Below are 14,502 nucleotides of genomic sequence, written 5' to 3' on the forward strand. Positions count from 1 at the left end.
ATTATATATAATAAATATATTTCTTAATTTATATTAATATAAATTATTTATACAATTTATATTAAATATAAATTGTATTTATAGTTGCAAAACTAGATGTCCAAATTCCACAACCCCAAATATGTTTACCCTGTAAAATACTATTGTTCAAATTATCAAACTATCCTTTGATTCACTGGATATAACTAAAGCCTTGAAAACAAACTGAAACCCAGGTTAGAATTCAAAATTTGAGACTGTATGGTAAGACAGATCATGGTGGCCTCAGAACGAATTATAAATAAATAGTGATGTCATAAACAAGTTCTGTGTATCCTACAATGCAGGAAATGTATCAGTGTTGCCAAAGTTTGTCTTTAGGGTGTCATACGATTTAGCAGGATCTGAATTTAGGTCAAGATTGAATGCTAAGCTACATTACAAACAATATATCAACTAATGTCTCCCTTAACCAACCAAGACCCTAATTCTCAGGACTAGAAGAATGACAGATTCTCTGAGCTAGCCCTCATTCTTCTATGGTAGTTTCTAGTATGAGAGTCAGCAGCTGTTGAAGAAACTGTTCAGTCTCAGTCTGGTTCTCCATCAAAAGCAATAGCCCAACACAAGGAAGGTCAATGAAAATGCAGAGTGGAAAATGAAACCTTTCCACACATTCCTAGATGTAATTCTACAAGCTTAGGAACCTAGAACTAAAAGTGAGAGATTAGTGTTCACTATCAGAACCATAGAGAAAAAGTAGATAGGCTAGGCACAAAGGGGTTGCCATAGTAGCTACAGATGCAAAAGGGACCCCACCAGTGGACTATGCTTGCTCTGTTATCTGGCAGTTTGACCTTTCCCCATTCTACACAGTGAGCCTGAGCTGTGGTATGTCTTTCCTACCCCTGATGCAGTCTGGTATTCTAACACCTGTGTTTTTGACCTCCTTTTCCTGGTGCTCCCTTAGCCTTACTTCAGGCCCTGACCTCTGTGTTCTTTAGCTAGCACCCTTAACCTGGTGACCTAAGTGATCATTTCTCTAGATTCTATCTTCACAACAATTAACCTTGTTAGAGAGCTGTAGCCAGCAGAACTTAGGGATACTGCTGTCACGTCTTCCACTGGGTGCTTTTCTATACCTGCTGCCCCAGGGACCAGTGGCCTAGTGTCCTCCTGATAATGCTGGTATTTTACTTCTGGAATAATCAGGCCAAGAGAAAGAGCTTCACCCAAAAACAAGACAACAAAACAACAACAAAAGCTTTTGTGCTGGCAACTGTAGACAAGACAGTCTATTCAGCATGATTCAACCTGGCAAAGTAAGCCTGGCAGACAGAAAACAAAACAAAACAAAACCACAACTTCATACAACAAGAGTTGAATTAATTAACTCAGTTACCCTAGGACAACCTTACTTGCTGAGAGGGCAGGCTCTCAAGTCAGGGTTCCATCCCTGGCTCTCCCACTTGCTGCATAAGCTTAGACAATTTTTTTTAACTGATTAGTGCCTCAGTTTACCCATCCATCTGTGAAATGAGGATAGATGTGTTGGGAGCCTGAAAATGAAATCATTTATGTAAATATCTTCAAAAGTGCTGGCACATATGTAGTGCTCAAAAAATTATGAGTGCTTTGATAGAGTCCATCGACCTATTTCCTCTACCTTAGACACAAAACCATGAGCTCACTCGAGAAAATGCCCTGGCCGGAAACACTGAGAAGGAGACAGCATAAGGCCTTGTTAACTGTTTATATTAGGGCAGAATATAAACTAATTGCTTTCTACCCCAGCCCAGCCCTGTGGGCTGAGAAAAATCAAAAAAGAACCTAAATTGTTCATGATGAACAATAAATATTGATTGATAAATAAAGCAGGTAAGTGAAATGGGGGATATGCACGTCCACAGGGGCCCTATATTTATAGGGCTTAGACTCACCCACCTGCCTACCAAGCAAATCTCCATGACACTACCAGTATTTCTTAACAGAGGAACTCTTGGGGTGAAGTTACTTTAAAGAAAAGAGTGTAGTTCATGGTTTTTCTTCCAAATAATTTTCTCACAAAATTCTTATTATGCAGTTTCCATCCATTTAAACAAGGGTTTATTAAATGCTACTGAATACATAGCAGTCTTGGATACATATCCACTTTAAAGGGTTATTTGAATCAGAACAAAGCACAGTGAGTTTCTGGCATCCTTGAATATGATTTCTAGTCTATTTAATAGCCACGTCTGAAGTGGCATCTTATTTTTGAGCTTTGAGTAGTTGTCATTCACACAATATAGCTTAAAAATCTTTTTCTTTCTTTTCTTTTCTTTTTTCCCTTTTTGTTATTTTGTGAGCCTAAGTCAAACTCTTTGGCTTGGCAGTATATCTTTTACAACTTCAATGCCTTTGGGTCTGAATGACTGCACTGAATAATCTTAACAAAGTTGAGACAAGCGCATGATTATTCAGACACAGATATGGAGTCCAGACATACACAGGGAAATAATTCTAAAGTTTTGAGCCCCCATAGTGCTTACTGTTCATACTGTACAGACTTGCCACTTGGCACTCCAGCCAACATTCACATTTAGTATTTGAAAGTAAAACCACTTGGTGGGCTTTCTCCTCTATATCCCCTCCCTGGATGAGCTATCTAGAGGATCAGCTGCCATGAACAGAAGTAGGGAGCTTTTGAGAGGAGACAGGCATGCAATATAGCAAAAGGGATGAAAGAGGTTCAGATCTCAAAGACAGTAATAGAGAAGGAGGGTCAAAACCTGCAAGTTGAGTGTGGAGAAGCAGAGTGATGGATTATAGAACAGAATGGAGAAAGACATGGGTAAAGGTTTCTATTACCACAGAAAGAAAGGCCTCAAATGGGAAAAAAATATATTATAAACTGGAGTGTTATGTTTTCAGTACACGGAATGGTCTTACCCCCCTTTTGTGTATTATAGGCTAGAGGCTAATCTCAGGTGAAGATGAGACAAGGGAATTCTAAGAGAAGTGACAGGTTATAGGATCAGGGTAAAGAAAATTACAGTGAAATGAAGAGTGAAGCCAAAATAGATACAGGAAATGGGAAAAAAAAAGGAATCAGTGATAAAGAAAAGCGTATTATAAGGAAAAGAAAAGCATACAAAAATAATTTTACGCTTTCCTTTGAATTTAGGGTCATCTTACTTTTAGAAAACAGACCTTTGGGGCAGTATATTTTAGCAATTTTGAGTACTAACCACCAAGATACTGAAACTTGATCGAGGGAGATGTAGTCTTTGAGTTTCAAGATCCATATCCTTACAGCAACTTTAACATAGTAATGATCATACTCAGAACACAATAATTACATACATTTAATTAAATTTCATTGAGAATTACCCTTACTTCTCACAAGACGTGGGATTTTTACATTTAAAATTTAAAGGTGCAAGTGACGTATTGCATGGAGCGCTGGGTATGGTGCATCAACAATGAATTTTGGAACACTGGAGAAAAAAATAAAATGAAATAGTTTGAGAAGAAAAAAAAGGAAAAAAAATAAATAAAAAAATAAAGGTGAGGGTGACTGGGTGGCTCAGTGGGTTAAAGCCTCTGCCTTCGGCTCAGGTCATGATGCCGGGGTCCTGGGATCAAGCCCCACATCAGGCTCTCTGCTTCAGCGGGAAGCTGGCTTTCCCCTCTTTCTCTGCCTGCCTCTCTGCCTACTAGTGCTCTCTGTTTGTCAAAAAAAAGGGGGGGGGGGGGTCTTAAAAATAAATAAATAAATAAAGGTGCATGTGAAGTCTACACAAACCTACCCACACTTTTTCTGAAAGCTAACACACTAACACCCCTAACTGAATTCTCCTTAGAAGCTGCATTTTTCTAAGTAAGAGAAATCAACTGAAGACAGTTTTAAATACATCTAACCAAGAAGACTGCAATATTCAATCAATTAATATTATCAGTGTGGTGATTATTTGACTATCTTTGATATCAGAGGCATGCTTCAGAATTTCAAGATTCACTTCACTTTGAAAAATCAAAGTATACATGCTTTTTTCCTACTGTAATATAAAATATACATATTACAATTTTATCAAAAAATTGAACACACAAAAGGAGAGTGCACACTTTACCAAGAATTTTGACAAAAACTTAATTTGTTTTCAGATATCTTAGTATCTATGAAATATATAAAACATAAGCTAATGTGAATGTGGTGTATACTATTTGTATGACAAAGACTGCCGGTATACATTAGCATGGAATTTTTAAAAGACAGAAGTATATATAATAATAATAATAATAATAATAATAATAATAATAAAAAGCAAACCAGGATCTGGGAAACCTATGTTTTAGCCTCAGTCCTGCTTTTGTCTATAAGCTATGTCACTTGTTTAACTTTTCTCTCTCTTTTTCCTGTGACAAGCATCTTTTTTTTGGTTAATTATATCTTTATTGAAATATAGTTGACATACAACTTTTTCTCTCTTTAACTGGGAATAATATGTTCCCTACCTAGTTTGTTGAACATAGAAATGTAGTTTTAAACAAAATCTATAAAAACATATGAAACATAATTTCATTATTTAAGTGTAATTTCCTTAGGGGTCATAAACAACTTCACTCACTAAACATTTGTTATCCAACATATGGCTCTCTCTCTTTTATTCAAATTATCATATCTTGGACTTTCCTTCTACTGGGAGAAAAGGCAAGAAAGGGGAGGAAGAGATAAAAACATTTTATTTCTCCAATCCATCACTTTATTACCGTAATTTAAACATTCTAGTTGAAGCTTTTGAGGGAAATGATACTGAATTCAATACTTAAAAACACATGTTTGATGTCTTATGTGTATCTTTTGACTTTGAATGGTATCATGTGAAGAGTGAAGAATGAAAGCAAAGACTGCAACAAAAAATAGCTTATTCCATAAATGAATATGCCAGAAAGTAGATATTTTACTGTGTGGATCATTATCATCATCCCAGGCTCTAGTGTAGTAGAGAATCTGGGATATTTATTATATGAATGAATGTCTCTATCTTTGCAAGAAAAAAAAATAATTCCTATTCTTCATATGCCTAATTATTTGCCATGGAGTCATTCTTACCACAAATTTTTCTCTGTACCCCACATAATTGCTTTTCCTACGGTTTCTAAATTGGGATTCGTTGGCATTTTATGAAATGTAGGACCTGTAGTCATCCCTTAACTTGTTTGGCAAGTTCAGTGGTAACACATTTTTTCTACTTAATCAGGAGGTGAGGTTTCCAGAAACATCTCAAAGATAGAAGGACAAGACTTAGAGAACTTTAAAAAAAAAAAAAAAAAGGCACTGTCCTTGCAAAAAGTGATGTAAGAGGTAAGGAGGTTAAGCAACAAAACTGAACAAATGAGTTTGGGGAGAAACCTAGCCTTTTATAGTGTAAAAGGAAACAGAAGTACTTTCCGCCGGTCTAATGAAGGGTTTTGAAATTGAGGGTCCTTAGAGGAAACCTGGAATTAGAACAAGTTAAAAAAGTAAAGAATGTAGGGAGTGAATGGAGAGGGCTTGTTTGTCTAGAGTTGGTGCCTTAATAGAAAAACGGCAGGCCAGCAGTAATGCTGCCGCTGATAAATTGGCATGTATAAGAATGGGGACAGGAAAGCATGGTGCTAATGACAGTTAGAGATTTTTTTTTTTTTTTTTTTTAAGGAGCACATGAACTAATCCAAAGGAGTTACTTAAAATTACAGTTTGCTCTTTTCTCTCTCTCTCTCAGAATTGTTTAAAGAGAAGAGGGAGAGGAAAAGGAAAGGTGTAATTTATAGGATGTACCTTAGGAACTATTATTAGAAGAATAAAAAAGAGAACTACTGGCAAATGTAAGTGCATTAAAAATGCAGTAATTAAAAGGTTCTACAAGAAAAAAGGAAAATCAGAGCTAACAGTCTTCTATTAACCTACTGTGATTTATAACTCACATTCTACTTTTTTCTTCTAGTACAAGTTCTCTGTTACTGTGTATAATAGCCACAGCAATTTTCTGTTGTGGTAACCCATATTGGTTGTAGTGAGTGGATCTTAATTTGTTTTTAATGTGCCTCTAGTTCATCAGCTTCAATTTCAGGGGGAAATTTCTCTGTGCTTCAAATAGCACCCAGTGTAGCTACTGTGTATTTGCAACTGATGTCTATTTTGGTAATACAACAGTTATCAGTAAATAAGAAACAATGAAATGTGTTACAACATTGAAGGAAAGGACAAGGATAGATATAACTGATGATGAAGTGTATTTATTCTGGGAAAACCGAGGTGGTATGTAAATGTTGGGAAGTGGGAAAGGATACACTAAAGATAAATCTAGAAAAATAAAGTGAGAATAAGATAAATGCAAGGAGTGTGATGAATCATTTCCTAAGGAAATTAACCTAAATTCCTGATGGATGGTTAAGCATTCTGTGAACACATGAAAGCACTTGTGTTTCTAAATGTTAAATTAAGATATGCTCAAAATTTCATAAGAAATCAATACCGATTAAAATGCTGAGCATGTTTGGCAATGTTCTAAAGATTACGAGCATTATCCCACTTAAAATGCTTCTAAATAATATAGGTAGGAACGAATATATACCCTATGAAAAACTGATGTACAGAAATATGAAGCTTGCCCAAAGTCACACAAGAAGTTAAGTGGCAGAAATTTCAAATGCAGGTGGAATCTGGTTTCATGCACAGGTTGACTCCTGAGGTAGGCACTGGTAGTCACAATACCCTCTGTGTCCAAGAGAACCATAAAGATACACTGTTACTGTTGCAGTTGAAATTTTTACAAGGAAACCACTAATGGAATTGAAGTACTTCATTGGACTAGCACACCTAGCACAGGTTGCTAAGAAAGATCTTCAGGTTCTTTCTGCCAAGGCTGAAGATGGTCTCTCCTGGCCTCATTGCAGTGCACCAAATGCTGCTCAAATGTGTCAAAGTGCCTAGCTTATTACAAGGGCATTGACAAAAGTAGAGCAGAAGAGAAAAAAATAATAATGAGAAGAAGAGCAACCTGATGTCTCTACTTAGTTTCTTCTTTCTTCTGCCATGTACACTTTCTAAAATATCCCTCGGTCCAGCTCAAATTAAATCCCATGAAATTTTGTTTGAAGTTTATTGTGTGCTACTTGAGAAATGATAATGTTTCATCAATGTTTTTATGTTATCTCCAATAGCCCTTGCACCTCATCTGTCCCAAGGACATCATGGAAAATAATTTGAGGACAAACCGAAGTACTCTTGCACCTTAATCATTTGGCATTGAGTTGATAACAGAAAGGGCAGGATGGATGACTGCAGTCACCCTGTCATTTTGGAGGGAAACATCTCAGAGGAGAGTAAATATGATAGCCGTTTTATCTTGAAACCAAACCAAAGGCATGATTTCCTTGTAATCCTTGGTGATTGGAGAATGAAAGACCCAATATGACCGTAGGAAAAGAAGATTTTATGTTAACAGCAGAAATAGTTTAACATTTTAAGCAATATGAAATTTACAAAGTGCATAAGCAGATATAATCTCTTTTGATCTAACTCCCTGAGAGGCAGGTAGCCGTGTATCCACAGAAAAGTTGCTTGTTCTTTCTTAAATATCAGCTTTCTCAATTGTAAAGTGAGAAAAACAATAATTCTCCTTGGGCAAGTTACTTAACCCCTCTGTTCCTCAGTTTCTTCATTTGTAACATGAAACGATAGGATGAGGTTGAAATATAATTCTGCAGATATTCAACTGTTTTTCATGTACAGAAATGGCAATTTCATATGCTTCAACCTAATATTTGTAGTGTTGTTGTAAAGATGAATACACTTAAAACAGGGCCAAGATCTTAGTACACACTCAGTGTTAATTTTATAAATATGATCTCACTTCATTCTTAAAACAGTCCTGTGACAGATAATTGGGTTCCACCTTTGGGTATAAATTTATGTGAAAAAACATATACTCTTTATGGATTTATAAGGGGGAGGAATGTAGCTTTACAACAAATACCACTGCAACATAACCCTTTGTCCAGTGCTTTCTAGGCTCCTCAATGTATATATACTGTATCAGCCGCTAACAAGTTCTCTGAGCTGCTTTTCCCTCCCATCCAAATTTGCCATCCACAGGATGCGTCACTAGTTTTGTAGTTGAGGTTTTAACAAATATTCATGGGACTTTTACCTTATAAAATGGCTTAAGGCCAAAAAAATGAGTAGCTTTATGCTCATCAACTTAGATAGGGGTATAAAAGCATGTCAGAGAAAATTTTTTAGTGGATTCAGGTATTGCTTGGTTAAAAAAAAATAAAGTGGAATTTATATAATATAATGTACAGGAAGAAATAAAATAAAAATTCAGAGTTATTTGTTTTTATATTCTGATTTTTTTGTGGAAAGTTTTTCCATTTTGGTTTTAACTTCTAAAATATCAATCATAGTACATATACTAAAAATTGGAATGATACAGAGAAGATTAGCTTGGTGCCTGCACAAAGGATGCCATGCAAATTCATGAAGTGTCCCATATAAAAAAATTTAAAAATAAAATAAAATATGAATTGTAAGGTCCTTGCCAGTGAACATTGTGCCTTTGCACATATGCATATAACATGTATACAATATGCATTATACACATGTAAATACATATATAATATGTATACTCAATTGGTACATATTAAAAAGGAATAATTCATTAAAATTGAAAGTATAGGATGCTAAATATTATGGAGACAAAATGAGTAAAAGAAATACATTTTTGAAACTGTTTAATCTGTATTTTATAAAACGCCTTTGAAAATGAACCAGAAAAATCACATGCATATTTTGTAAAGTATTCTCTACTGTGAATAAATATATTATATAAAAGTCAAGGGGGGTGCCTGGGTGGCTCAGTGGGTTAAAGCCTCTGCCTTTAGCTCATGTCATGATCCCAGGGTCTGGGAGCCTGCTTCCCTCCCACCCCCCGCCTGCCTCTCTGCCTGCTTGTGATCTCTATCTGTCAAATAAATAATTTTTTTAAAAAAATCTTTAAAAAAAAGTCAAGGTATTATTATAATTAACAAAACTTATTATTGGATTTTTCCCCAATAATTTTAATAGTACAATAGTTATTTTGGGTCCCTTTCTCTCTGACTATGAGTAAACTAATTCAACCCTGTACATTATTATTTATTTGAGAAATAATATAAAATACATCAGGAATTTTTTCATAAAATGTATTTTTGCACATATGCAAAGTCTAAATGATGAGATAGAGATGTCTTTTGTGAACCCTACTGAAAAAACAAACATCAAAAGAGAAATGTAATATAGCTATTTCTCCTATCCTTTTTTCTCAAATATAATCATTCGAGAGGATTATTATAATTTTTGAAAGAATTGAAACTAACAGAGCAGTAATCGTAGTGAATAGGAATTTTAATAATTGAGTATTCAACATATTCTCTTATTGGACTGAAAAATAATTTTTCTTTTAGTACAGTATGTGTGTACAGTGTGAGAAAGTGCATGTGTCAAAACACATGAGGCTGGTATTTTTTTATTGGGTTTGTTGGTTTTACTTCTAGGATTTTGTTTCTAAAATGGTGACTTTGGACATGAACTGACATCATCTTCATTATGCCAAAAAGAAGACAAGATAAGAAAATAGGATTTGTTTGCCCACAGTTATGCCAAAAAGAAGACAAGATAAGAAAATAGGATTTGTTTGCCCAAAGTTACCTAACTAGAATTTGTTTGCCCAAAGTTCAGATCAGATCTCAAAATTCCTGTCCAGTATTCTTTCATTAACATATGGATGCTACTTACTTCTATTAACTAATTTATTCTAGAATTTAATCATTTTCATTTTCTTATTTTTCTTTCTGTCAAACTGATATTATTAATTCTTTAAATTTATAACAGTACCATTGGAGTAGACAGAAATCTACTGAGCTAAGAAATAAGATACCAAATTTTGCTTGAGAATAATAGAAGGGTTTTCAGCCATTTATCTATAATTTAAATTATTAAAGTCGAATCACCATTAATAGGAATTAGTAAAACATACATATCTGGAAAGTGGCTGATGAACAATAGAAAGATTTACAGACTTTTGTCCATCTCAATGACTTCATTTTCCATTCATTCTTGTTCAGGATACATAAGCTATTAGCATATTATTTGAAGTAGAATTCAACCACTATGAAAGTATTTTTTTAACAAAAATAGTTTTTAAAGATCATGAAGATATCAGAACTCACATAGAAAACCTAAGTAACATGAAGAAGATTCTTTTTTAATTTAAAAATCCACTCAAACTCCTTCCTCAAGTAATTCTTCCTTTCCCTTTTACCTTCCCCAATTTGCTATCTTGATTAATATCTGCCTAGTCTGTTCAAAATGATTTAGATACAACTAAGAGTTTACTATAAATTTGACCCAAACATACTAAAGAAATCCAGCAAACAAATATGAGAACAATGTATTTCTCACCTTGAGAAGGAAAATCTCATTGGATAAATGACAAACTGATGGCAAGGAAAACTAAATTAACCATCTGTCTAAGGCAGCTCCCCTAGCTTTCTTTATTTTTCTTCTTGCACTTATAATACCTGGAATAGCACAAATTGCCTGTTTATTGACTTTTTCCCCCTCACTAAGATGCTAAACTCCATCAAAACAAGAACTTCAATAGATTTTCTTAAACAGTGCCTGACAAATAGGTTTCCTAAATATTTGTAGAATGAATAAATAAATGAGAAATTGGTTGTTTGGGGAAACCAAACTAAACTAAAAATAGTTTTATGGTTAACAAAATAAAACAATATTTGTTGAAAATATCTATAACATGTCTCTAATGAGCATGGTAGTATTTAGATTGTGATTGAGTTTCATATTCGCTTTCAGGGTCATAATCCTGAATATCACTTCTTATTATATAGTATAATACATAAGTCATGAGAATTACAGTAAAATCCATACTGACTTTATGACTGACCTTGTTTGGAATAAATCTTCAATTTGGATGTGATTTCTTATAATGGGCCAATTTCCCTGAAAAGCAAGTAAGTAAAATATATTGATTAATTGAGAACTGCAGTTAATTGGGTTTTTAACTAAAATTTATTTTTACTGGCACAGAGTAGGTACTTAATAAATATTTGTCAAATATGTGAAGTTTAGTTAGTTAAAGTAGACTTGTTATTTTGTTTTTAGTTACTCAATAAAAAGAGAATTTTTCAATTAAATATGTAATATGCAATGACATTAGAATCCACCTAACAGACAAATAAGCAATTTAAAAATATTACAAGTTCTTCCCGTTCTCTTCTTTTTCATCTTCCTTTCCATCTTCCCTTCTCTTTACTTATCTTTCTTTCCTGAATAATTTACACCTAAACTCATTAGATGGGGACAAGTAAGGTTAGCATCCATAGAGAGTATAGGTATAGGTATATAGACTCTATAGAGTATAAAGTATAGGGAGAACTCAGCAGCCTGAAGAGCAGTGTTGGAGCTCAAGAAGGATGAGAAGAGCATCTGGTGTGGGGAGGGAGGACTGGGATGTTCAGCATCAATAGAATAATATACATGAGGAAATTGATCAAATAAATATGTTAAGCAAAATTGGGAGATAGGGTTTCCACTGTTGTAGAAAGAAGTTACAAATATGAAAAGAAAGAAACTATGTTGGATCCTGTGGTGTTGGCTTAAAAACACACATATCAGTGTGAATTCCTAGTGTATGGATATAGATAGAAGATATATGTTAATATGTGTATATATGGAAAAATAGATAAATAGATGGATAGATAAATTTTTTCGTACATATATTTTCTTAGTTCCAAATCCTGAGAACAATGACACACTCAAACAATGGGCACACCTACCTCCCAAATCTTGGTTTCTAAATACCATTTCTGAATAAAAGAAACTAGGACTGCTTGGAGAAGTAGCTGTTTGCACAGCTGGGGCATGAGAAAGACAAAAAGAGCCTCTCTTATTGTACAAAAATATGGAAGTACTCAAAAAAATGCCAGAGACATGTCAAAGAAAGAAGAAGTCAGATTAAAGAAGATCATACTGCCCATATCTAAGACTATTAGAAGATCAAAGTGAATAATAATAAAAGCAAATGATAACCCGTTGGATAAAATGGATATCCATGAGCTTATATTTATCTTAGTAAATCAGTAAGTTGAAAGTTAATGTACTTCTCCATAATATACTTAACAAAAATTCTTTTACATGATCACCTTAATCATGAATTAATACTAACTTCACAAATTATGTACCAAATGATAGGATACTGTGAGATGAACAAAAAAATCCCTTTCATGATTCTTCAAAGACAGACAATTTAAATCCAGTAATAGGAAAGTAGAAGATAAACCTCAAAGAGCATCTTGCAAAATAACTAAGTCGTAATTTTTTTAAATGTCAAATCCATGAAAATTATGGGGAAATTGAGGAAATCTAGATTATAAGAGACTAAAGAGGCAGAATAATGAAATGCACTGCTTGATTCTAGACTGGATCCTTTTGCTATCAAGAGTATTATTGAAACCAGCAACAAAACTTAAATGCAGTCTGAGGATTATATGGTAGTGAGTATCTATTTTCTGAATTTAGTGGCTGCATTTCATTTATAAAGAGATGTCCATGTTTGTGGGGAAAATATGTTCAAGTGCTCAAATTATCATAATTTTCAGATCATTCAGGAACAATATTATTTGTACTGCAGTTACAACATTTTTGTAACTTGGAATTGTTTCAAAGTAAGAAAATAACTTAAAAAATTCAAATTCAACATCTTCCATGCAATTTTGTCATAATCCTAAAGTAGTGTTCAGGTTATAGAAAAGTCATGTATATTTCGTGAATTTGTATAATACAATCTGAAGTATAGACTGCAGGCCTCCCCTTTTAAAATAAGGTAGGTAAATAATTAAAAAAGAACAATATGCCTTGTGGGGTTTCCATTTAAAACAATTAAGATTTCTCAAATGTTTGGTACTAATGGTTATAGTGATGGTTTTCTGTTTTCTTTTGTTTAAATGTGAAAGGTCTTTTTATTTAATTTAGTAGGAAGGAGTCAAATCTCTGATAGGTATTAAAACATCAATGAATATTGTCTAAATGGGAAATTATGAAGGGCACCTGGGAGGCTCAGTTGGTTACGCATCTACCTTTGGTCTAGTCATGATCCCAGAGTCCTGGGATCAAGCCCCATGCTGTGAGCCTGCTTCTCTCTCTCCCTCTACCTGTCACTCCCCCTGCTTGTGCACTCCTCTCTCTCTGACAAATAAATAAATAAGCTTTAAAATGAAGTTATGATACTTCCTGAGGGGCAGAAAACTTAGCAGAAATAATATGTGGATAGATAACATTTTTATACTTACCCACATTACTATAATACAACCATTTTTAAATAGTATGGCAAATAATAGAAGGCAGAGGCTTAACCCACTGAGCCACCAGGTACCCTAATAAATAAAATCTTTTTAAAAAATTAAAAATTACAATATTAAGTTTGTGTGGCATAAAATATTCTACTTGTATTTGAATGCTTGTTTAGTTGGTCAATCAAGTAATAATTTTTATATCTGGCATTTAAAATAGCTGAAAGATTATCATAATTAACCTAACAAGGGATCACAGAGGTTGACTATATCTTCCTAAAGGCAAAAAATATTTAAAAGAGACTATCCTTTGAATATTCTTTTCCCCTGTTTTGGAGAATACTCATTCTTATGTAGAAATGAGTTGTGGGCATGAGGGGTTTGGAGTATGACTGGAGAAGTTAGGAGTATGGGAGCCCCAGGATATCTGAAATTTTCTATGCTTTCATAGAAAAAACATTTCCCCATGTCTAAATGTCTGCCAGTCTTGGGGATATCCTCCTAGTCAGGCATTGCGACATACTAATAGAAGCAAAAATATAACAATAAGACCTCTTACATTTCATGGACTCTTTCTTAACTTGTGAGAAAATTAACTTTCCACAAATATGATTTGAAGAAATTTATGGTGTTCACTTAAGAAAAGAGAACTCTATATTACTAAAAACAAGTTAGGCTAAGATCAGTAACATGGTATAGAGGGTTCAAACTATAATTCTGCTCTATAAATATGGAAACTTAGACAAATTATTTAACCTCTTTGTGCCTCATTTTCTTCATATGTAAAACAAGGGTAATAATTACACCTAAATCATGGGATTATTATGAGCATTACATGAGACAGCACATGTAAATTGCTGAAAGTAGTACCTAGGACATAAGAAACACAAATTCCTATCTCTTATTATAATTATTTGGGATCAAATTTGCTATCAAGCAAAAATGGAAGCTACACTAAGAAATGAGGATTTGTGGGGCACCTGGGTGGCTCAATGGGCTGAAGCCTCTGCCTTCAGCTCAGGTCATGTCTTTCCATGTCTTCTGCCCATTTCTTGATTGGATTATTTGTTCCTTGGGTGTTGAATTTGAAAAATTCTTTATAGATTTGGATACTAGCCCTTTATCTGATTTTATTTGCAAATATCA

The 14,502-nt window shown here is 34.0% G+C and overlaps 2 protein-coding genes across 3 annotated transcripts in view; one reads left to right on the forward strand and one right to left on the reverse strand.

The window, feature by feature from the left end:
- ADGRL2 (adhesion G protein-coupled receptor L2) overlaps positions 1-14,502 on the forward strand; it is a 606,730-nt gene that overhangs the window by 354,375 nt on the left and 237,853 nt on the right. The gene's annotated exons all lie outside the window — the stretch shown is intronic.
- LOC309843229 (uncharacterized protein) overlaps positions 1-14,502 on the reverse strand; it is a gene marked incomplete at its 5' end in the record, with an annotated part of 70,997 nt that overhangs the window by 5,876 nt on the left and 50,619 nt on the right. Inside the window, one exon of the mRNA XM_082688567.1 lies at positions 10,953-11,008. Within this exon, the coding sequence (XP_082544693.1) occupies positions 10,953-11,008 (56 nt within the window). The remainder of the gene's footprint in view (positions 1-10,952; positions 11,009-14,502) is intronic.

Source organism: Mustela nivalis (assembly GCF_964662115.1).
Source record: "Mustela nivalis genome assembly, chromosome: 10".
In the NCBI taxonomy this organism is placed as follows: Eukaryota; Metazoa; Chordata; class Mammalia; order Carnivora; family Mustelidae; genus Mustela; species Mustela nivalis.